Source organism: Ahaetulla prasina, chromosome 3, assembly GCF_028640845.1.
Source record: "Ahaetulla prasina isolate Xishuangbanna chromosome 3, ASM2864084v1, whole genome shotgun sequence".
NCBI lineage: Eukaryota > Metazoa > Chordata > Lepidosauria > Squamata > Colubridae > Ahaetulla > Ahaetulla prasina.
This window is the reverse complement of record NC_080541.1, coordinates 231558492-231579824: the sequence shown is the minus strand read 5'-3', so window position 1 is coordinate 231579824 and position 21333 is coordinate 231558492. Positions and strand designations below refer to the sequence as shown.

The following is a 21333-nucleotide window of genomic DNA, read 5'->3' as shown; positions in this document are numbered from 1 at the left end:
CCTCGCCGATCCACCAATGGGAGAGGGCGCTGGGGGGGCCTCGTCCAATCCGCGGGAGAGGCGGGACCGAGAGGGCGGAGGGTCGAGGGGGAGGGGCGGAGAGGGCGGAGCCGAACCCGGGAGGAGTGCGGAGTCCAGAGTGGTGGGAGAGGCCGCCTCCCCCCGCCCAGCCCGCCCCGCCCCGCCCCGCCCCGCCCCGCGCGGCGTTCCCGGGCAGGTGAGGAGGCGGTCAGGGAAGGCGCTGGAGGCTTTCCGCGGAGGCCGCGTGGGTTGGCGCCCCGCATCGCTCCAGCCTCCGCGCTATCGGGTGGCCTCGGCTGAAAAGCCCCCGGTGGGGAGCGCGGGAGGGGGCTCTGCGCCAGGGCCCGGAGAACAGACCCCTCCCCTCCCCTCCCCCGGGGGCATCTGCCTCCGTGGAGGTCCAGCCAGGGGAGCCCTCTGGGGCTGGGGGGAGGCTCTGAAGGCCGCCGAGAGCAGCCCGGGTTGCCTGGCCGGGGGACGGACGGACGGGGACCCCGAGGGAGGAGAAGTCGGTATCGCTTGCAAGGCGATCTCGGGGCTTCACCGTTTCCCCCTTGGCGGTCTCATGTTCCCGAAAGCCGCGGGCAGAGGCCCTCCCTCAATCCGGAGCGAGCCCGGGGCTCTCCTCCTGGCATCCCTGGCTCGCTGCAGCGGCCTCTGGCCTCCCCTTTGCCTCTTTCCAGCCTCGGGGGAGCTAAGCGCCTGAAATCCTTGGCTGGATTCGGACTTCATCCGATAGATTTCACACCCAGGAAGCGCATCTGTGTAACATAAGGCTCTTCTCTGGCTCAGCTTCGGTAGCTCATTTGATTAGTTCCTGGCTCATTGTGTTCTGCGTTGTGCAATGATCTTGAATAGGAGCCCAAATAGGAGCGTCTGCCATTCGGGCATTTTGGCTGATTTCAGTTTTTATAGTGTCAAAAGTAGATTGGAGTAGGGAAATGTGATGAATAGTAGCAAAGAGTAAGACATTTTTAAGTGGACAATTGACCAGTTAGTGCTGCTGGTCAAAGGGGTAGTTTCAGAAGTGCCATCTGGGGCCCCTTCCCCCCCCCCCAGCAGCCAGCAATCTGCAGTCATTTGGCCAATCATCGTGTGCTGTCCTGACAGTCCTGGAAGTGGGTCAGAGGAGGAGGAGGCTTTCTCTCAAGCCCTTTTTCTTGGGGGTCAGCTGGGCAGATTAGCTCAGTTGACTTCAGCTTGATTTAGACTTGTGTACAACCTCCACATGTACCTACGCTGCAGAGAGGTTGATGGGTAAGCATAGGCTGCAGATGGGCCTATGACGTGCACGCCTGCCACGCTTCGAGGATGCTGTGCGTGGAGATGCTCCTCCTGCCTGCTGATTGGTTGAGCCAATTTCCTGTTGGGAGGCAGGCAGAAAGTAAGGGCATCTGAGTGACAAAAAGGAGCAGCTGGAGGAGAGACCTACCAACGAAGTGAGGAGATATTGACATTTGTATAACATAACAGATAAATACTACAAAACCTAGCAGGTAACAGTCAATCTCTGGAAGGACTTTGGGGGAAGACCCAGACAGGTGCAAAAAAAAGTGGAAGCGATTGCCACGCCTGCGCTTTGCTGCTTGCTGGAAAGGTGAAGGCTGGGGCTCTGCAGCAGCGCCTGTGTTGCCCAACGTGCAGTGAGGCTGAAGTCCGAATTGAGCTTCAGTTCTGCCATCCTGCTGCAGAGCTGAAGAATTTATTTCACAAAGGGCAGCCTCATCTTTTTCTCTAGGGCTGACCCATGGGGCCTTCATTGTCTGACGCCATTGGAGTGAAGCCCATCAGAACAGGGTCTGCCCCTCTCTCTCTCTCTCTCTCTCTCTCTCTCTCTCTCTCTCTCTCGTCACTGAATTTGTTATGCCTCCCCTCCCCCCCCCCATCAACCGGGTGGTTTCTGACTGCACTTGCAGACCCCCTGAGTAGGAGATTCTCCTCGAAGGCGATTCTCTGTTTGTTGTGCTTCTGAAGTCCAAGTCCCAGTCTGGCTGTCCTCGGCTTTAGTCATCCCTGAATTCCAGATGCTGCCATTCCCCCACAGTCCCCCTAGGAGTCAGGATCATTCAGGCCCACCTGCCTTCCTCTGGAGTTGAGAATTTCCTGAGGGGACCCAGCTGGTCAGATTGTATCCTCCCTATTCTATGTGGCAGAATGCCCCCCTCCCCATTCTATGTGGCCCCTTGAAATGTCTGCAGTCCCATCACTTCAGTTGCAAGTGCCAGGTGGGGCCCAGAGAACAGAGGCGCAGTCAGCTGAAGTCCTCGACTGACCCCTGGACTAGAACCGGGAAAGGGCCTGCGGTCCGGGCCGGTGGCTCCTGTGGTGGAAAAACAGCCCACCTGCCAACCCTTTTCTGCCATGACAGGTTTGGAAGGTCGTCCCTGTTTCTAGCAAGAGAGCCAGATCTCCCAAGAGATGCCGCCTCCCCTGGACATAGTCAAGGTGGCTGTGGAGTGGCCTGGCACCAACGCCCAGTTGCTCGAGTTTGACCAGGTAAGAGATGGCGTAGGCTTTAAGTAAAGGCTGCCCAAGTATTGGAAGGAGTGGGGCCTGGACACTGAGCTACAGCAAGGTGGCTGTGGATGATGGTGGGAACAGGCAGAGCTTGGTCCAGAGAAGCCTTCTAGCTCACGATTCTCACCCTTTTCAGAAGCGGCCCCTGGTTTCCATCATCAAGGAAGTCTGTGACGGGTGAGTGCTAGCCAGTCAATTCAGCTGCCTCCTCTTCCTCACCATCTCAGCTGGGGCTTCAGGAGTTCCCTCCCTCCCTCCCTCCCAGGTGAAGGAATGCCCAGGCTGGGAGGCTCAAGCGCTTTTCCTGTCTTGGTCCACTTGCAGATGGTCCCTGCCTAACCCTGAATACTACACACTACGCTATGCTGACGGAGCACAGCTCTATATAACAGAACAGGTAGGTGGGCAATCTTCTCTTTTTGCAGGCCTAGAGTCCAACACACACACACACAGACCAGTGTTAAGCAAGCTTTTGTCTTTGTGCACTACAGACTCGTGGCGACATCAAGAATGGGACCATCCTCCAGTTGGCGGTTTCTCCAGTAGGTTTGGGCTGCTGCTAGCCCTTCCTGATTAGGCTTGGGGGTGGGGCTCTTTTTCCTCCCCCCTTCATCCCCCTCCTTGCCAGTTGCAGTGTTGAAGACCTGCTCTGGCTCCCTGCCTCCTAAGCAAGATGGGAAGGGGCTCCCGATGTCTCCTTTTCAGTCCAGGGCTGCCCGCCAACTGATGGATCGGACCCAGTCTTCCACCTTGGAGGGCCGTCTGGAGGCCATGAAGGAACTGGCCAAACTCTCGGCAGATGTCACATTCGCCACCGAGTTCATCAACATGGATGGCATTGCGGTGCTGACCCGGCTTGTGGAGGGCAGCTCCAAGCTCCTCTCTCAGTAAGCACCTGGCTGCTCTTGTCCTCCTCCTGAGCCCCCACCTTTACAAACACTCCTAGCACCTTTGCCCAGAGGTGCATCTTCCAACAGAAGATTGAGCCTCCTGTTGCTCCCAGACCTCACTGCTGTCAAGGAGCAGCCGGTTCTCCGGGGCACAGAGGTAGTAAAGCCTGCTTAGTGCTTTCCTGTTGGGGAAAGGATGGCAACAGGGTCATAAGGCTTGTTCCCTTCCTAGAAAGCCCAGGAAAAGGAGAGAGAAATAAGTGCCACCTAGTGGCCCATGATCTTTAGCCAGCGTGGCAGTCCATGGAGGGTGAGCTCAGGGGCAGCCAGAGGAGCCCCAGAGGCTTCCCTGGCTGAACTCGCCAGATTCTGCCACGCTCCGTGTCTCCTGGAGCCCCCAGGCAGCAGGGTGACCTCCTCCTTTGGCCTCGCCCGTTTTGGCTGGCGAGAGTGAGGGCAGTGGGGCCATGTCAGTCAAGAGCCGAAGGGGTTGTCGAAGGCTGAGAAAGAGCCGAGCAGCAGCCTGCAGAGGGGGCGATTTGTACCTTCCCCTACAGCTACGGTGAGATGCTGGCCTTCACTCTGACTGCCTTCTTGGAGCTCATGGACCACGGCCTCATTTCCTGGGACACGGTCTCCGTCAGCTTCATCAAGCAGGTGCCGTCCGCTGGGGAGAGAGCGGGGATGTCCTGGTGAAGCAGGCTGGTGCTGACCGGGGGTTCACTCTGCTGGCAGATTGCGGGGTACGTGAGCCAGCCGACGGTGGATGTCTCCATCCTGCAGCGCTCCCTGGCCATCCTGGAGAGCATGGTGCTGAACAGCCAAGCTCTCTATCAGAAGATCGCAGAGGAGATCACGGTGGGGCAGCTCCTCTCCCACCTCCAAGTGTGAGTGTTCCAGGGCTTGGGCTCCCGCTTGTCCACCCCCTGGCAGGGCAGAAAAGCTGGACCAGTTCTCTCTCTGGGTGTCCCTGCAGCTCCAACCAGGAGATCCAGACGTACACAATAGCGTTGATCAACGCCCTCTTCCTGAAGGCTCCAGAGGACAAGAGGCAGGTAAGTGGCTGGCCTGGCAGGGACCAGGGAGAAGGCCGGCGGAGGCAGGCTTTGCTTTCTTCTCCTGGGGGATGGAGGGGAGCCGTCTCTGGGATGCGGGCTGGCCTGGGCGGTCTCTGCGTGCACCCCCTCCATCCGTGTCCTGTGAAAGGCTGTGTCCTCCTTATCCCCACCCCCAGTCTGCTGATTCCGTCATCTGCTCCTTTTGTGCCTGTTTCTGCTTTCCGCCCCCAGGACCAGCTTGTTAGCCCACTTGATCTGCCCTGCACTGTAAGTCAATCCCTGTGCCAGGGAAGGGAGGCCTGGCTGGCTCCGGGTGTTCCCTTTCAGGGTGTTGGGATGCACGGAAGGCATCAGAGGAGCAGGGGAGCCGCAGGGGCAGGAGGCTACTTCCCCTGTGGGGTTTTCACTTCCCTGGTGGGCTAGGCAGCAGCACAGGTGGGGGGAGGTCTGGCTCTCTTCCTTCCACTCCCCCGCCCAATTTCTCTTTTACCTTCCTGGCAGGAGATAGCAGAGGCCTCCGCCCAGAAGCAGCTGCGTTCGGCCATCCTGACGGTAAGGCTTAGGGTCCAAGAAGCCCTCCCTAGGTATTTATTTATTTATTTATTTATTTTATTCGATTTTTATACCGCCCTTCTCCCGAAGGACTCAGGGCGGTGTACAGCCAAATAAAAATCCACAATATACACATTAAAACAAGATTAAAACAAAACATATTACAGGGTGTCCGAAATTTAAAACAATTTAACAAACCTTAAAATATAAATAACCCCAATTAAAATTTAATAAAACTTTTAAGCCAGTCCCGCTTGAATAAATAGGTGCGTTTTCAGCTCATGGCGAAAAGTCCGAAGATCAGGCACTTGACGTAAACCAGGGCGAAGTTCGTTCCAGAGCGTAGGAGCTCCAACAGAGAAGGCCCTTCCCCTGGGGGCCGCCAGCCGACATTGTTTGGCGGACGGCACCCTGAGAAGGCCCTCTCTGTGTGAGCGTACGGGTCAGTGGGAGGCATAAGGTAACTGTCAAGGTTCCAGAAATACCTCTTCTGCGTAAAAGAAACTCAGAGACATTTCTTTTCCAGAGTTCTTTACTAGCATGAGGAGACTGGCACACGATGAGTGCAATTCCAAAACTGAAATTCCGGATTCTTTTCCCAGTTATACAAACCCCAAGAGTCCCACCCCCCCTGACCCCTTTGATGGTCACATGGTCCCACGTTCTTCCAGTTCATTCGAATATCTTCTTGCCACTCTTCCTGCAGACGTTAACACCATCCGACCTTGACCGCTTGAAGAATGTTACCATACCCCTCAACCCCCCCCCTCCTGCCCTCAGGGGAAAAATGTGGCAGCGTCTGGAACCCTAAAGTCTAATATGGTTTCCAGGCCTGACAGTAACAGCAGGCGGTCCCATAAGTACCCGGGCCCTAAGCCATGGAGCGCTTTAAAGGTGGTAACCAAAATCTTAAAGCGCACCCGAAAGACCACAGGGAGCCAGTGCAAACTGCGCAGGAGTGGTGTTACATGGGAGCAACGAGTTGCTCCCACTATTACCCGCGCAGCTGCATTCTGGACTAGCTGCAGCCTCCGGATGCACTTCAAGGGCAGCCCCATGTAGAGAGCATTGCAATAATCCAAACGGGAAGTGACAAGAGCATGAGTGACCGTGCATAAGGCATCCCGGTCAAGGAAGGGGCGCAACTGGCAAACCAAGTGTACTTGGTGAAAGGCCCTCTTGGAGATGGCCGCCAAATGATCGTCAAACGACAGCCGTCCATCCAAGGGGACACCCAAGTTGCGCACCCTTTCCATTGGGGCCAATAACTCGCCCCCCACAGTCAGCTGCGGCTGTAGCTGACTGTACCGAGGTGCCGGCATCCACAGCCACTCTGTCTTGGAGGGATTAAGCTTGAGTCTGTTTCTCCCCATCCAGACCCGTACGGCTTCCAGACACCGGGATAGCACTTCGACAGCTTCGTTGGGGTGGTCCGGGGTGGAAAAGTACAGCTGCGTATCATCAGCATACAGATGATAACACCCCAAAACCACTGATGACCTCACCCAGCGGTTTCATATAGATGTTGAACAGGAGAGGCGAGAGAATCGACCCCTGAGGCACCACACAAGTGAGGCGCCTCGAGGACGACCTCTGCCCCCCTGTCAACACCGTCTGCGACCGGTCAGAGAGATAGGAGGAGAACCACCGATAAACGGTGCCTCCCACTCCCAAGCCCTCCAACCGGTGCAGCAAGATACCATGGTCGATGGTATTGAAAGCCGCTGAGAGATCTAATAGGACCAGGGCAGAGCAACAACCCCTATCCCTGGCCCTCCAGAGGTCATCCACCAACGCGACCAAAGCTGTCTCCGTACTATGTCCAGACCGGAAGCCGGACTGGAACGGGTCTAGATAGACTGCCATCCATCAGACTTCCCTTCACTTGGGCCTTACAAGCCTGCAAGGTAGCTTGCCCTTGCCATTTAGCATGGCAGCCACAGCAGCCTGAGCTGCTTGACGGCTGCGAGGCGGTGGGGGCTGCTCCTGCTAACCGTCTTCACACTCTTCACCCCCAGCACGTCATCCGAGGGAACCGCCCCATCAAAAGCGAGATGGCCCACCAGCTGTACGTGCTGCAGGTCTTGACTCTCAACCTCCGGGAGGAGCGGATGATGACAAAAATGGACCCCAGCGACCAGGTGGGGGACCCGGTAGCCCCATGCGGCGTTTGGGGCAGGGGCCTGGCTGCTGCCGCCGGCCACGCTCACCGTCCCCCTTGCCTCAAGCAGGCCCAGCGGGACGTCCTCTTCGAGCTGCGTAGGATTGCCTTTGAGGCTGAGGCCGAAAGCGGTGGCAGCGGCCCTGGCGGCGGTGCAGAGAAGCGCAAGGCCATTTACACCAGGGACTACAAGACACTCGGCTTCACGGTCGGTTGGTGGTGTGCTGAGAGGGAAGGCCGGCCGGGCTGTCAGGCCAGGGGCCAAGAGAGACCCGTTTATTTCCACAGAACCCTGTCAATCCTGCCCTGGACTTTCTTCAGACCCCTCCAGGCATGTTGGCCTTGGACAACATGCTCTACCTGGCCAAACATCATCAGGACGCCTACATCCGAGTAAGGGGCCCAGCTGCCCCCAGTGGAGGAGCTGCGCAGGCAGCCACCCGGGTCCCACTCACTCCGAGCCTCTCTTCCTGCTGCACAGATCGTCCTGGAGAACAGCAGCTCAGAGGACAAACATGCCTGTCCCTTTGGCCGCAGCGCCATTGAGCTCACCAAGATGCTATGCGAGATCCTGCGGATTGGAGAACTTCGTAAGCAAAGTCTGGTGGGCTCCCCTGAGGAAGCCACCCCACCCCCCACCCCCACGGGGGAGTCGTTCAGGGCCAGAGCAGACACTGCTCTCTGGTCAAGCTTTCCCCTTCTGCTCTGAGCTCCGCAGGGCACCTGGCTGGTAGCAGCCCTAGGGTGGTGTGTGTGTGTGTGTGTGGTTTGGGCAAGGATGGCTGATGAGTGCCATTGGCTGGCGGACCGCTCACTTCCCAAGGGTTTTTCGGAAAGATCAAAGTTCTGCTTTGCCACTCAGAACCTCATAATGCAAGTCTCGGGGCAGCTGTGAGGATCCCTGGGTATTCAGCTGGGATGTTTTTGTGCAATTTCTCACGTACACCAACTGCACTTCCTAGTGCTTTTCTTCTGAGGCCTCCAGGCAGTCTGGGAATATTTGCCCCAGATCTCCCCCTCCCTCTCAAAGCTCAGCCTGGGGGAAAGGGGGCCTCCCCAGCTGCTCTGACAGCCTGCTTCCTCCCCGTCTCCACCAAGCCAATGAGGGTCAGAACGACTACCACCCCATGTTCTTCACGCACGACCAGGCCTTGGAGGAGCTCTTTGCCATCAGCATCCAGCTGCTGAACAAGACCTGGAAGGAGATGCGGGCGACAGCTGAGGATTTCCACAAGGTGGGTAGATCTGCGTGGAGGGGCCCACCTGGCCGCCACTTCCTCCCTCCACAGCCCTGCAATGCTTCTGCCCTCCTCCTTTGCCAGGTGATGCAGGTGGTGCGGGAGCAAATCATCCGGGCACTTCCTGCCAAGCCACCCTCCCTGGACCAGTTCAAGAGCAAGCTGCGCAGCCTGGGGTACTCGGAGGTTCTGCGCTTGCGCCAGTCAGAGCGGATGAGCCAGGATGACTTCCAGTCTCCGCCCATCGTGTGAGTGCCTTCGGGGGGTGGGGGGACCCTGGGGGGGGGGAAACTCCACCTACCCCTCTGATGTGCCTGCTGGCCGACCTCCCCAGGGAGTTGCGGGAGAAGATCCAGCCGGAGATCCTGGAGCTTATTAAGCAGCAGCGCCTGAATCGCCTCTGCGAGGGGAGCAGCTTCCGCAAAGTGGGCAACCGGAGGAGGCAAGGTGAGCCAATAGGGCCCTCTCTCATGGGGGGCGGGGGCAGTGAGATGGGAGGGTCCTTGCCAAGACCATTCCCCTGTCTTGCAGAACGCTTCTGGTACTGCCGATTGGCCCTGAATCACAAGACGCTCCACTACGGAGACCTGGAGGAGAACACCCAGGGAGGGGTGACCCTGGAGTCACTGCAGGAGAAAAGTATGCTGGGGGAGGGGGCTATGTGTGTGGCTGGAGGGGGGGACTTGATAGCCCTCCGGCCCCGGGGGTCTGTCTGCCTTTGGGGGGGGGGCGGGTGTGATTGCAGCCCCTTTTCCTTTAGTCCCCGTGGCAGACATCAAGGCCGTCCTCACTGGGAAAGAGTGCCCACACATGAAGGAGAAGGGGGCGCTGAAGCAGAACAAGGTACGGGCATCCCAGGGCGGACCTCCCTCCAGGGCCTCTGCCCAGGGACGGGGAGAGGGGAAGGGAGAGGCCTGCCCCCCACCCCCAAAGTCACTGGCTTCTCTCTCCGTCCCCAAGGAGGCCCTGGAACTGGCTTTCTCCATCCTTTATGACCCGGACGAGACCCTGAACTTTATCGCACCCAATAAATATGAGGTGAGCAAAAGATAACAGCTGGGGAGCCCAGGGCTGCCCATTCACCCCCTGCTCTTATCTTCCTGGGCTAGCCCTCAGGTTGCTCTCCCTAGCCAACTTTCCCTGTCCAAGGGAAGGCCCTTGTGGCTACTTCCCCAAGGCTGTGAGGGGGCAGCTGTGCAGAGAGGGCTACAGTCGGAGGGGGCTGTGGCAGCCACCTGGACTGACCCTGCTGAGGGTAGAAATGAAAACACCCCAATAGGTGCCTGTCCGGCCTTCGCCCAGGCACATCCCCTAAACAGGGGAGATGCCCCCTCCACCCGCATCATTGCCCTCTCTGCTGAATAGCTCCTCTTTCTGACCTTCAGTCAATAGGCCCTTTTTTGAAAACTTATACCGAAGCTTGGATTCCTGGAAACAGACCCTGGAAAGCCACTTGTGTTTCTTATGAGGCACCAATGAGCCTTTCCTCCTCATCTTCCTCCCTTTATGTCAGTCAGAGTAGGAGTTTGTGAAGATTCGCACCACATTCATGGCCCCCTCTTCCGAACAGACTCAATCCTTCAGAATGCCCCCCTTGCAGTCGCGCCTCTGCTTTCCCGGCAGAAGCAGGATGTTAAATACCCCCTCCCCCCACGCGGGCATTCACTCAGCAGCTCCTGAGGAGCCCTTTGGCTACCAGCAGTTATGGAGAACCTTCTGGGCTGTTCGAACCAGCAGCAGCAGAGGGGGGGTGGGGAGGGGGGCTGGGAGAAGGGATTGCTTTGCGTGTGCCCCCACTGCTTCCGCAGGAGGAGCTCCGTCTGCTCACGTGCTCTCACGTGAGGCCCCCATTCCCAATGGGCCACGTCCCGGTACCAAGCTGCGACCCAGTGGTTGGGAACCCATGATTTAGAAGATGACTGTATCATTGTGCCTCCCAGAAGGCGCAGCTCCTCTCCGGCTGAACTCTCCTGGTTCATTCCCTGTGGCCAGGGCCTCGTTGCTCCTTTGTCAGTGGTGAAATGTAAAATTTGTTACTACCGGTTCTGTGGGCGTGGTTTGGTGGTGGTGGGAATGTGACTGGGTGGGCGGGGCCAACTTTTTTTTTAACTTTTAAATGCATTTTTTGTACAATCTCTGGCCGAATTGAAAAGATGCTTTTAAAAGGCTCTTACAATCCCAGCTGAGCCACGCAATCATTAGAGGCTTTTTTAAAACTTTTAAAAGCATTTTTTCTGCCAAAGGAAAAAAATGTTTTAAAAGTAAAAAAACCCAAAACCTCTGATGATCGCGCGGCTCAGCTGGGCATGGGGGTCGGGCAGGGATTTTTGCTACCAGTTCTCTGAACCACCTGCTGCCATTGCTACCAGATTGGGCGATCCAGTCCGAACCAGGAGCATTTCACCCCTGCCCTGGGTCCATTTTGGAGGTTCCTCCGGGGACAGGAGACCTCATGTAGGTAACGCTGCTCTTCCAGCGAGGTGGGGTGGGGGTGAAGAGTGCATCAGCCAGCCCTCCCTCCAGGATGGCCCTTCAGAAATGCCAAGGCTGAAGAGAGCAGCTCTTTCAACCGCTCTTCAGGGGGCCCAGTTTCCCATCCCATTGCCCGGCGGCCTGACTCCAGTCGGGATGGTAGTGTCTGGAATGGAACACAGGCTCCCCGTGGGATTTGACCAGGCCAAAAGGAGTGAAAGCCCCCCCCCACCTTTATAGCAGCAGCTCTGCCCCATTGCTAGCTGAACTATGTGAAGATGCAGATCCCTCCCACAGCTGCCAGGCCAGGCCAGCTCTGCCCCATCCTGCCCTCGGGTCTTTTCCCTACTCAGGTGCAGAGTGGGAGGGAGGGACGGTTCTCCCCTTCCTTGCTTCTCCGCTCCCGGTTTTTGTTTCCTGGGCACGATATGCACCAGGAGCTGGGTAGGAAGCAGCCTGCAGTGCTTGAAGCGGATTGACGGAAGGGCAGGGGCTGCCAAGAGGGTCTTCGCAGGGGCCGGTCCCCTCTCCGCCCAGCCTGAGATGGACTTTTGGTGCCCCCAGTTCTGCATCTGGATCGACGGCCTCAACGCCCTGGTGGGGAAGGACATGGTGAGCGAGCTGACCAAGAGCGACCTGGACACCCTGCTCAGCATGGAGATGAAGCTCCGCCTGCTGGACCTGGAGAACGTCCAGATCCCGGAGGAGCCCCCGCCAGTCCCCAAGGAGCCCAGCAGCTACGACTTCGTCTACCACTACGGCTGAACCTCGGCCGTCGCCCGCTGCGGGCTCCCCGGGCAGGGCCACCCCCGGACTGGCGTCGGCTGGATCTGGCGCGTTCCCCACCACCCATTAAAACTCGGTTCCCCCCTCCAGCCCGGCTCCAGCCTCTTCTTTGCGCCGCGGTCGGCAGGGGGCGCTGTGGGGAGGCGCGGCCGTTCTAGCCGCGCGGCCTCTGTGGGCCGGGGACGCTTCCGCCCAAGGCGATGGCCGGGGTGCGGGCGGCGGCGCGGGCGGCGGGGCTGGTGCTGCTCTACTACGGCTTCTCCATCGGCATCACCTTCTACAACAAGTGGCTCATGAAGGTGGGACGGAGGGTCGCGGCGGGGGCGGGCGTCGATTCGGGTGGGCGCCGGCTCACCGCGTGGCCTCCCTTCCGCTCAGAGCTTCGCCTTCCCGCTGTTCATGACGCTGCTGCACCTGCTGGTCATCTTCGCGCTCTCGGGGCTGGCCAGGCGCTGCTCCCGCCGCCGCCACGCCGCCCCCGCCGCCGGCCGCGCCCTCCTGCCCTGGCCCGCCTACCTGCGCCAGGTGGCCCCGACAGGTGAGCGGCGGGGCCGGGGCGGTGGCGGCCGGGGAAGCGGGCGGTCTCTCCCCGGGCCCAAGCGGGGATCTCCTGACGGCGCCTTTCCCGCTCGCACGCAGCGCTCTCCACCGCCCTGGACGTGGGGCTGAGCAACTGGAGCTTCCTCTACATCACGGTCTCCCTGTGAGTGTCGGCCGAGGACGGGGCTCCGGTGGGGGAAAGGCCGGGCGGGCTCCAGGCGCGACCCTCACGCTCCCTCCCTGCCCGGCAGCTACACCATGACCAAGTCCTCGGCTGTCCTCTTCATCCTCCTTTTCTCGCTGATCTTCAAGCTGGAGGAGCCGGTGAGACGCCCCCCCTCCCCCCTGGGCAGACTTGGGGTTTGAGCCCGGTGGGCTCCCCCTCCCGCCCGGCAGCCCTGCCTGGCCTCTGCCCGGCCGGGTTCTCCGCTCAGCCAGCGGGTGACGCTGCTCCATCTCTTGGCAGAGAGCCGCCCTGGTGCTGGTGGTCCTGCTCATCGCGGGGGGGCTCTTCCTGTTCACCTACAAGGCCACCCAGTTTGATGCCGAAGGCTTCGCCATGGTGCTGGCCGCTTCCTTCCTGGGCGGCGTGCGCTGGACACGGACCCAGATCCTCCTGCAAAAGGACGAGCTGGGTGAGTGAGTGTGTGGCTGGGGGCTGTGGGAAGGCAAGGCCTCCCCTCTCCCTCCTCTGACCGGCTGCTGCCCTTTCCTTCCCTTGCAGGACTCCAGAACCCCATTGACACCATGTTCCACCTGCAGCCGGCCATGTTCCTGAGCCTCTTCCCCCTCTTTGCAGTGTTTGAAGGTCAGCAGCTGGTGGGGGGGGGAGTGGACTCACTTGGGGAGCTGTGACCTCAGGCCACCCTAATTTTCTTGAGTAGAAAGCTGTTAGGAGGCAGTGTAAAGCGTGTTCCGGAACAACCTTGGACAAGGAGAAGGGACCTCAGGAGAAGTCCCATCGTGGTTCTGCTCAGGCCTTTCCAAAGAAGTGGGAGCTTTAATGCGAGCAGCCTGAGATCTCCGAGCAGAAGAGTCCCGTCAAAGGAAGGGCCCTTGGAGCTCAGTTAGTCCAACCCCCTGCACCGTGCAAGACTCCCTGCTGCAGCTTTCCAGACCAACGGCCACCTTCTCCCCCCACCCCCCCGTCCCACTCAAGATCTGGTGCTTTGATCCGTTGTGATCCACTAAGATGCCCAGATCCTTTCTGCAGGCCCTGCCACCCACGATGGTTTGCCCAGTCTAAACTTTTGATTGCCCTTTTCCTGCCCAGCCAGAAGTGTCTGTCTGTCTTCAATGAAATTCACCTTTCTTACAGTCCTCTATAGAAGGAGTCCCCAACCCCCAGTTCCTGGCCCACTACCGGGCCGCAGACTGTTCTGAACTGGGCCATGGGAGAAATAGACAAGCACAGGTGTGAGGAAGCTCCACTCACCTGAGTGGAAGGGGCTCGGGCTCACGCACGAAGTTCCATTCACACAAGGGAAAGAACACCCTGCAATGTTTGTCTGACCTGCTCTGTGGCTTAAAATATGTTTTCCTGGGGTTGCACAGCTACTGTGGGAACCCAGGGAAGGGCCTCCCTTCACGGTGACGGATGTCAGCCTGTCTATCCCAGAGTAAGACCTGAAGTGTACCCCCCTCCCCCGTGGTTCCTAACTTCCAACCTGCACAGAAGGCTTGGGCTGGTGGGAGGGGGGCTACTGCTGATCTGCTAAAGCAGCTTCCCCAGCACTGGCAGGATTCCCTCGGGGCTTTTTCCTACCCCTGCGAGGTAGCAGCAATGGAAAGGCCTTCCTCCCGATTGACTGTAGGCCAGGAGGCCTTGCCTGCCACCCTCCCGCCTGTCTCTGGGACTTGCTTCCGGATCAGCCGGTGGTGGGTCTGGGTCTGCAAGCGAGCCCCCTCCCTCCCTCCCTCCCTCCCTGTTTCTCCAGGTCTGCCCTTGTCTGCGTCGGAGAAGCTGTTCCGTTTCCACGAGGGGCAGCTGCTGCTGGAGCTGCTAGGGAAGCTGGTGTTGGGCGGGGTGCTGGCCTTCGGGCTGGGCTTCTCCGAGTTTCTCTTGGTCTCCAGGACCTCCAGCCTCACCTTCTCCATTTCGGGGATCTTCAAGGTATTGGAGGGGGGCTGTTTTCCGGCCTATCCTCCCCTTAGTGGACCTCCGGGCCTCAAGAGGAGATGCCAATTGTCTGCTTTTCCTTCTTCCAACAAAACGTGTGTATGTGGTTGTGACACCCCGGGGCCCTGCTCGCTTCTCTAAACCCACGAGCTGTTTAGAATTCAAAATTCTGTAAAAACAAAAGCAACCAAAACCTAAAGGGTGGGTGCCTCTGGCTGTTACGGGGGTTGTTTAAGGGGGACCCTCAGGAGTGGGGCCGAGCCTGTCTAATCCCCCCCAGCTGCCTCTGGCAAAGGGAGGGGGGGCTCAGGCGGGTCTGGGCTGCTGTGAGTTGACGTGCTGCCTTGTCCCCAGGAAGTCTTCACCCTCTTCCTGGCCGCTCACCTGATGGGAGACCAGCTCTCTCCCCTGAACTGGCTCGGCTTTGCCGTTTGCCTGCTGGGCATCTCTCTGCACGTGGCCCTGAAGGCCCTCGGGGGTAAGGAGGGGGCAGGGGAGGGGCAGAGGGACACTGTTTCCATGGGCCCTCGAAGGGCAGCTAACCCCTCCCTCCCCATGCAGGGCCAAAGGGCACAAAGCACCTTGAGGGGCCTGGCTCCGCTGCAGACCTGGAGCTTTTGCTGCTGCTGGATTCCCCGGAGGAGGAAGCCGAGAATGCCCCCCTGCACTGAGCCACCCCTTGGGTGCTGCTGGGGGTGGGGATGGATTGCTGGCTGGAGCAAAGAGGTTGGGGAAGGGAGAGGCTGGGCAGCAGAACTGCTTCTGGCCCTCCCCCACCCTGGGCTGAGAGGGCACACGGGGGGGGGGGCTCATGCCCCAGACTGGCTGGGCCAGAAGACGAGGGTCAGGGCCTGTGGAGCCAGCATGCCATGCTACCTGGCCCCTCAGCCTTGCAGATGGCAAGGGTGGCTACTTGGAAGTGGAGTTGGGCACTTGCCAGGAAAACCTGTGGCAGAGATGTTTCGATGGGTCAGAAGTGCCCCGCAAGACAGCGGCCTCCCTTTCCCTCCGGTACCCCCCTGGGGGGAGACATTGCTGTGCCTCAGGCCAGAAGGGCACCTGTGCCAAGATGCTCCTGAGCATTCAGGAGGTGGAGGAAGAGGAGGACGACGACTCTGGAAATGCTGGCCAGCCTGGAAAGGGGGAGCCAGGGGGCTGAACCTGGGAGCAGGAAAGAGCCCCCCTGGTATGACAGCCAGATGCCCATCGGGGTGTGCTAGATGAAAGTGCACACCTGGGTAGTAAGGACCCAAGGCAGAGGGAGGCGGGGCCTCGATGGTCACCCCCGCTGCAGCGATCACTGGGGTCAAAAGAACGCAAGAGCCCCAAGCAGACCAAGGGGGCAGCCTGTAAAGAACAGAGGGCTCTTGGCAGAACACGACTCGCCAATAAATTGGCATCCAAATCCGTTCCACCAAAAAGGAGTGTGTATCTAACGAATGTCTATGGGGAGCGGAAACTGATGTGCCCCACGATGGGTATGTGTGTGTGGGGGGGGGGGGCGTTGCTGGAGTTTCCTGTGGCCGAACGAGCAGCAGGTGGAAAATCCCATTCAGTTAAACAGCAGCTATCTGCTTCATTGCCCACCAAAATGGAAACCGGGTTTCTCCTTCCCAAAGGAACCAGGTTGGCCGCGCTGTCCTCTTGGGGACACTGAATGGCAGAGGAGCAAGTGAGGGGATGGGAAAATTGGTTGCTCTCTTGGGTGCTTCTGAGGCTGTGCATGGTCATTTCAGGTGCCCAGTTTGCCTCAGTGAAACCCCACCAGATGTTGCCATCTGCTGCTGTGGGGTGAGACTGGTCTGAGCATTCTGCGGGGGCCCGGGCAGCGTGGATCAAGCCCAGGGGCAGAACTGCCTAAGACGGATGCAACCTCCAGCACCTCCATTTTTTGGGGGGCGAAGGGAGTTTTCTAATTCCTACCTCCTCCCTTGCGGTTCATACACAGCAATTCTGCTCAGGACCGCAGGCAAACTGCTATTGATAGACAAATATCAAATTGATATTTAAGTTAAATATTTAAATTGATAAATGATATTTGGGTAATAGTTCATAAAGCTACGCATCAAGGATGCTCATCACTTCTGTGACGCCAAGCAGCTGTGGCTGTTTTGCACCCATCTGGGTTTATAAAGATAACTTTGCAAAGTTGTCGTAGCTGCCGTTGTAGGTATCTTGACAACCCAACAACTGGTTTAGTTCTGCCCAAGTGGGATGTTAAGCCTGGAAGGCTGCATCCTTCTCGCATTGGAACTTCCCAGGATGAGTATTTGGAGGGGGTGCACATTGAGCCCCCCTTCATGGTCATGGGACAGCTGCTGGCATATCCTATCATGGTCCACCGTGGGGAGGGATGGAAAAGAGGCTGGGGCACACAGGTCCAGCACATCAGCTTCTCCTGGGACACACCCCCTTCCTCCAGTGAGGCGGGGGTTTTGGGGTGCTCCTCACAAGAGGGAGCTTCCTGGGGCTGTCAGGGCGGCTCCTGCAATGTTCCAGTCTTTGCTTCATCCCTCTTTCCTGAGAGGCACCCCTTGTACACACCTGTCTGGAGGAGGGGTGTTATATGAGTACAAAGACATGCATGGAAGACACACCAACAAACACCCCCATAGCCGTGTAAGGAGTCAGGGCTCTCCTCCCCCTTGCTTTGCCCAGAGATCACAGGGCATTGCAAAAGAGGGAGAGGAGAGAATGCCCAGTCTTTGCGTGTGGGCATGAATATTTTCAACCATATTTTCACTGGTTCATTTCTCCCAAAGCTGTTGGACTTCCAAATTCTATCTCGCTATTGACTTGACCAGTTCTCACTTTATAGGGACCCTGCCACTGGGCCTGTGGTCTGCGCTGATCCAGGTATCAGTGACGGGGTCTCCCACTTTAAGTCTCTTGGCCTTCAACCCTTGATCATAGGGGACTGTTTGGCTTTCTCTGGTGCTTGCTAAGTGTTCCTGGGTAATGTCTCCTTGGGCCTTTAACTTACTCTTTCGTGTCAGGATGTACTCAATTTGATTGTTTGGGCCTTCTAAGTTTCCACACCAACCTCCTTTAATGATGTTGCCACAGGAGTTGCCACAAAGAGGAGGGAGTCAAACTATTCTCCAAAGCACCTGTGAGTAGAACAAGAAGCAATGGGTGGAAACTAATCAAGGAGAGATGCAACTTAGAACTAAGGAGAAATTTCCTGACAGTTAGAACAATTAATAAGTGGAACAACTTGCCTGCAGAAGTTGTGAATGCTCCAACACTGGAAATTTTTAAGAAAATGTTGGATAGCCATTTGTCTGAAATGGTGTAGGGTCTCCTGCCTGGGCAGGGGGTTGGACTAGAAAGCCTCCAAGGTCCCTTCCAACTCTGTTATTATGATGTCTAAAACACCATAAGGTTGTCTTCCATATAATCATTTAAGTGGGCCCAATCCTTGCATGCCTGGAGAACTTTCCCCTATGCAAACAGTAGGACAGGCAGCCATATATCCCAGTGTTTTGGGTCCTGCCCTGCATATTTCCTGAGCGTACTCTTTGGGGCTTGGTTCCTTCGTTTTGTAAAGCCATTGTATGCTACTTTGCATTGTAAGGAAGATTCCAAAGATTGTTCTGTCCCCCCTTTGCCTCCGTCCGAGTGATGGCTTAATTAGCTGGCACTATCAGCTCTGGCAGCAGAATAGCGAGCGTCTGCCAAGTGTCTCTGTTATCTCCCTTGATGCCGATGAGTCACCCAGGAACAAACTTCAGCTCTTAGTTAATCAGTTGATTTGCCTGCTACAAAGAGGCACAGCAGTTCTTGCTGCCTTTATATCCTGTGGGGTGTGGCTCCATGACTCCGCACTTTCTAGGCCTGCCCCACCCTTGCTTCTGTTGTTCCCGCCTGTCCTGCCTACGAAACCTAGGGTTCAACCAAGCCTGATAGCCATCAGCTGGGTCTGAAGGCATGGGGGGGGGGAAGAATCAGGGGACTGAGGCCTCATTATCTCTTCTACCTGGCCTGCCTCTGGCTCCTGGAGCTGAGCCAGGGAACCCGGTGCTCCCGAGGTAAGTCCTGACGGCCCTTCCCCCTTACTTTCCAAGTCACTTTCTGGCAGGAGGCCCGGCTCGGGGTGGCGCAGACACAACAAAGATGCTTTTTTCTAAAGGCAACTCAACTTTTTCCTTGATGTTTTGCTTCTCATCCAAGAAGCTGCTTCAGTTCTGAAAATTGTGGGGAATGGAAGGATTTATATTCCTTGCAGTTATCTGGTCATTAGCACTCTCTCTGAAAGCCACTGAGGCCACTTGGAGGTTATCTGTGCCCTCCAGATCACCTGAGTACTGCAAATGGGTGTGGAGCCTTCTTGGAATTCCTGAAAGGATTGTTGTAAACGGGAGATGGATAGTGCCGTCCCCCGTCCCCTTCTGTTGAGAGAGGGCTGTCTGGACAGTCACTTGTCTGAAGTGGTATAGGATCTCCTGCTTCAGCAGAGGGCTGGACTAGAAGACCCCCAAGGTCTCTTCCAACTCGATTCTGACTCCTGTGCAACATGTTTAGTGGTCATGGGGCCTTTTCTTCCCCTTGTGACGCACAGGGAAGGCTTTGGGCCTCTCTGCAGATCCCCAGCTAATAGGGTTCTGCAAATAGTCCTGTCCCTCACATCCCACTTGCGTGTGGCCCATGGGCTTTCATGGTTTTGTGAGGAAGTGCAACTTCTTTGGATAGGGATGAAGCCTGACACGGTGCAGCAGCCCCTCTTTCCCTGGCGTTGTGTCCTTGTTCCCCTTCCCCCCCCCCCCCCGGGACTAACCCTCGGTGTTTTAATGTGGGCTCTTTCTTTTGCAAGGGCCCCAGGGACACCTTCCCTTCCGGTGTCTCTGTCCCTCTGGGGCCAGCCTGGCTTTGTCAGCCTTTCTTAAAGCTTTCTCCTTCCTAGGACTCTTCGCTTCTCCTCTTGAATCAGGAATGGCTAAGAAGAATCCCGGGCTCCTTGTCTTGCTGCTTCTCCTTCTCTTTGCCTCAGGTGGGGCCCCGTGTAGTTCCTCCCCCTCTCTACTCTTTTTTCTCTGAGTCCATTGTCTACACCCATTAGTAGATTACGTGGCGAGCAAGGGATCACTCCCACCGCAGTTACCTCTTCCTTTCCCTGTGCCTCTGCATTGGCTTTCAGCAGGGTGGCCTCCTCCATCCGAGGGGCTCTTTCCCCCTCAATCCTGCCCTTTTGGCTAAAGGAGGGACGTGCCAATGTCCATCTGCTCCCAGCATCTATTGAGCCTCTCCCGGGGACCCCATTAACTTTTGCTGGGGTCATAATTTTTTTTCCTGGAGACGCCATTCCCTTTTTCTTCTGGTTTTCACAGTGCTTGGACAAATGGGCGTGTTTGCCCCTCTGCCCCCTCCCCCGTTGTCCTCCTTCGATTTGGCTGGGAGCTCAAAGTTTCTTTTTTGTTTTGCCTTCCTCTCTGGCAGCCCCTCAGAGCACTTCCTCCCAACTTCTCTTCTGAAGTCTTCCGACATCCTCAGTTAGCTCGCCTGCCCTCTGACTTGACTGGGTTGTGTCCCTGCACCCAAACCCTCAATTTCGCAGGGAGAAACCTTCCAGAAACCACCCCAGACTTGCCACCTTTCCTTGCTTTTTCTTTTTCTTCTCTTTTTTTTAATTGAAAAAGTTTTAACAAGCAAAAACATTTTTCCCCCTTTTCCCCCCACCTCCCCCCCACAAAACCCCCTTCCCCCCTCCCTCCCCCCCCCCCCCGGCTTCCCGGGTCAATCACAAGGTATTGTTGTACATAAACCAAACATAGAGTAAAATTTTCCCTTCTAATCCAATTAACCTCGTCCAAATCTTCATTTCCCAACCCCCCATTACATAAAATAATACTTCCTAATTATTCAAAGGCAATCTGATATTTCTTAATCTGATATCTGTTTTGTAAATAATCCATTTTTTCCATTCAATTAAATATCTTTCTTGCATGTTGTCTTTCAAAAAAGCTGAGATTTTAGCCATCTTAGCCAAGTTAGTAACTTTCAATATCCATTCTTCTATTGTAGGTAACTCTTTTTTCTTCCAATATAGTCCAATCAACAGTCTTGCTGCTGTTATTAAATTCAGAATCAATTTAGTTTCAATTCCTGTACAATCCGTTATAATTCCCAAAAGGAAAAATTGCGGCAGGAACTCTTCTTCTTCAGGACATTTTGAATAATCCACCAAATTCTTATCCAAAAGGCCTTAATTTTCTTGCAAGTCCACCAAATATGAAAATATGTAGCGTCATCACAGTCACACCTCCAACATTTCGCTTAGATATCAGGATACATACATGATAATTTTTTGGGATCTAAGTGCCATCTATAAAACATCTTATAAAAATTTTCCCTTAAATTCTGTGCTTGTGTAAACTTAACATTTCTAACCCAGATTTTCTCCCACGTTTCCAACATTATTGGTTCCTGAATATTCTGTGCCCATTTTATCATACAGTCCTTTACCAAATCCTTTTCCGAATCTATTTCAAGCAACACATTATACAATCTCTTTATATGCTTCTGGGTCTGATTGCTAATTTGCTTTATTAAATTTTCCTCCCTTTGCATTATACCAATTTTTTGATCTTCTTTCCATCTAGCACTTTTTTTTTTTTGTTTACATTTATACCCCGCCCTTCTCCGAAGATTCAGGGCGGCTTACAGTGTATAAGGCAACTTAGTTGCCCATATTGAAACCAAGCTTTCCTTGCTTTTTCATCTGGCCTCCACCAGGTCCTGATCGGATCTTCCAACCTTGCCCACGATTCATAAATGACACACACACACACACACACACACCCCATGTTTGTTAAATGTGTAACTTCTAAACCTCTGCCTAGAGGTGTCAGGTGTGGCATTGCATCTACACAGGGTTGGGACAGCAGTCGACTATTTCTCTTACAGAAAGACTGCTATAGGCTCCTAAAACCTCCCGTGATAAATACAGGGCTAGTCTGGTCACCCAATATACTCTCTGGCC

General features: G+C 56.2%; 2 protein-coding genes across 7 annotated transcripts; both read left to right on the top strand.

Moving 5' to 3' along the window:
- The first annotated feature begins 102 nt into the window (after positions 1–102).
- Positions 103–11784, top strand: ELMO2 (engulfment and cell motility 2). Of its 6 annotated transcripts, none has more exons than XM_058176932.1 (22): positions 103–217; positions 2390–2517; positions 2675–2715; positions 2863–2935; positions 3030–3080; positions 3244–3425; positions 3986–4085; positions 4164–4315; positions 4405–4483; positions 4718–4753; positions 4988–5038; positions 7057–7179; positions 7270–7407; positions 7488–7592; positions 7681–7789; positions 8298–8434; positions 8522–8685; positions 8772–8884; positions 8969–9076; positions 9198–9280; positions 9398–9475; positions 11474–11784. In XM_058176932.1, exons 2-22 carry the CDS (start codon positions 2440–2442, stop codon positions 11672–11674), a joined length of 2202 nt encoding a protein of 733 aa, XP_058032915.1. In that variant the 5' UTR covers positions 103–217; positions 2390–2439; the 3' UTR covers positions 11675–11784. The 6 variants fall into 6 exon arrangements, with proteins under 6 accessions (XP_058032915.1, XP_058032914.1, XP_058032918.1 ...); XM_058176931.1 differs by lacking the exon at positions 103–217 and adding an exon at positions 1325–1460; XM_058176935.1 differs by lacking the exon at positions 103–217 and adding an exon at positions 1380–1517 and having other exon boundaries at positions 4212–4315.
- Positions 11785–11860: 76 nt separating this feature from the next.
- SLC35C2 (solute carrier family 35 member C2) lies at positions 11861–20013 on the top strand. The gene is given in 11 exon segments (XM_058177793.1): positions 11861–11994; positions 12074–12233; positions 12335–12398; positions 12487–12559; positions 12702–12794; positions 12796–12870; positions 12960–13008; positions 13011–13043; positions 14173–14348; positions 14709–14832; positions 14916–20013. Coding segments are annotated over 11 exon segments (1056 nt in total). The 5' UTR covers positions 11861–11895; the 3' UTR covers positions 15026–20013.
- Positions 20014–21333: the final 1320 nt, after the last annotated feature.

Coding starts and splice junctions, on each gene's coding strand:
- ELMO2 (XM_058176932.1), top strand. CDS start 2,440: ATGCCGCCTCCCCTGGACATAGTCAAGGTGGCTGTGGAGTGGCCTGGC. Junction 2,936..3,029: donor AGCTCTATATAACAGAACAG/GTAGGTGGGCAA, acceptor TGTGCACTACAG/ACTCGTGGCGACATCAAGAA. Junction 7,408..7,487: donor ACAAGACACTCGGCTTCACG/GTCGGTTGGTGG, acceptor TTATTTCCACAG/AACCCTGTCAATCCTGCCCT.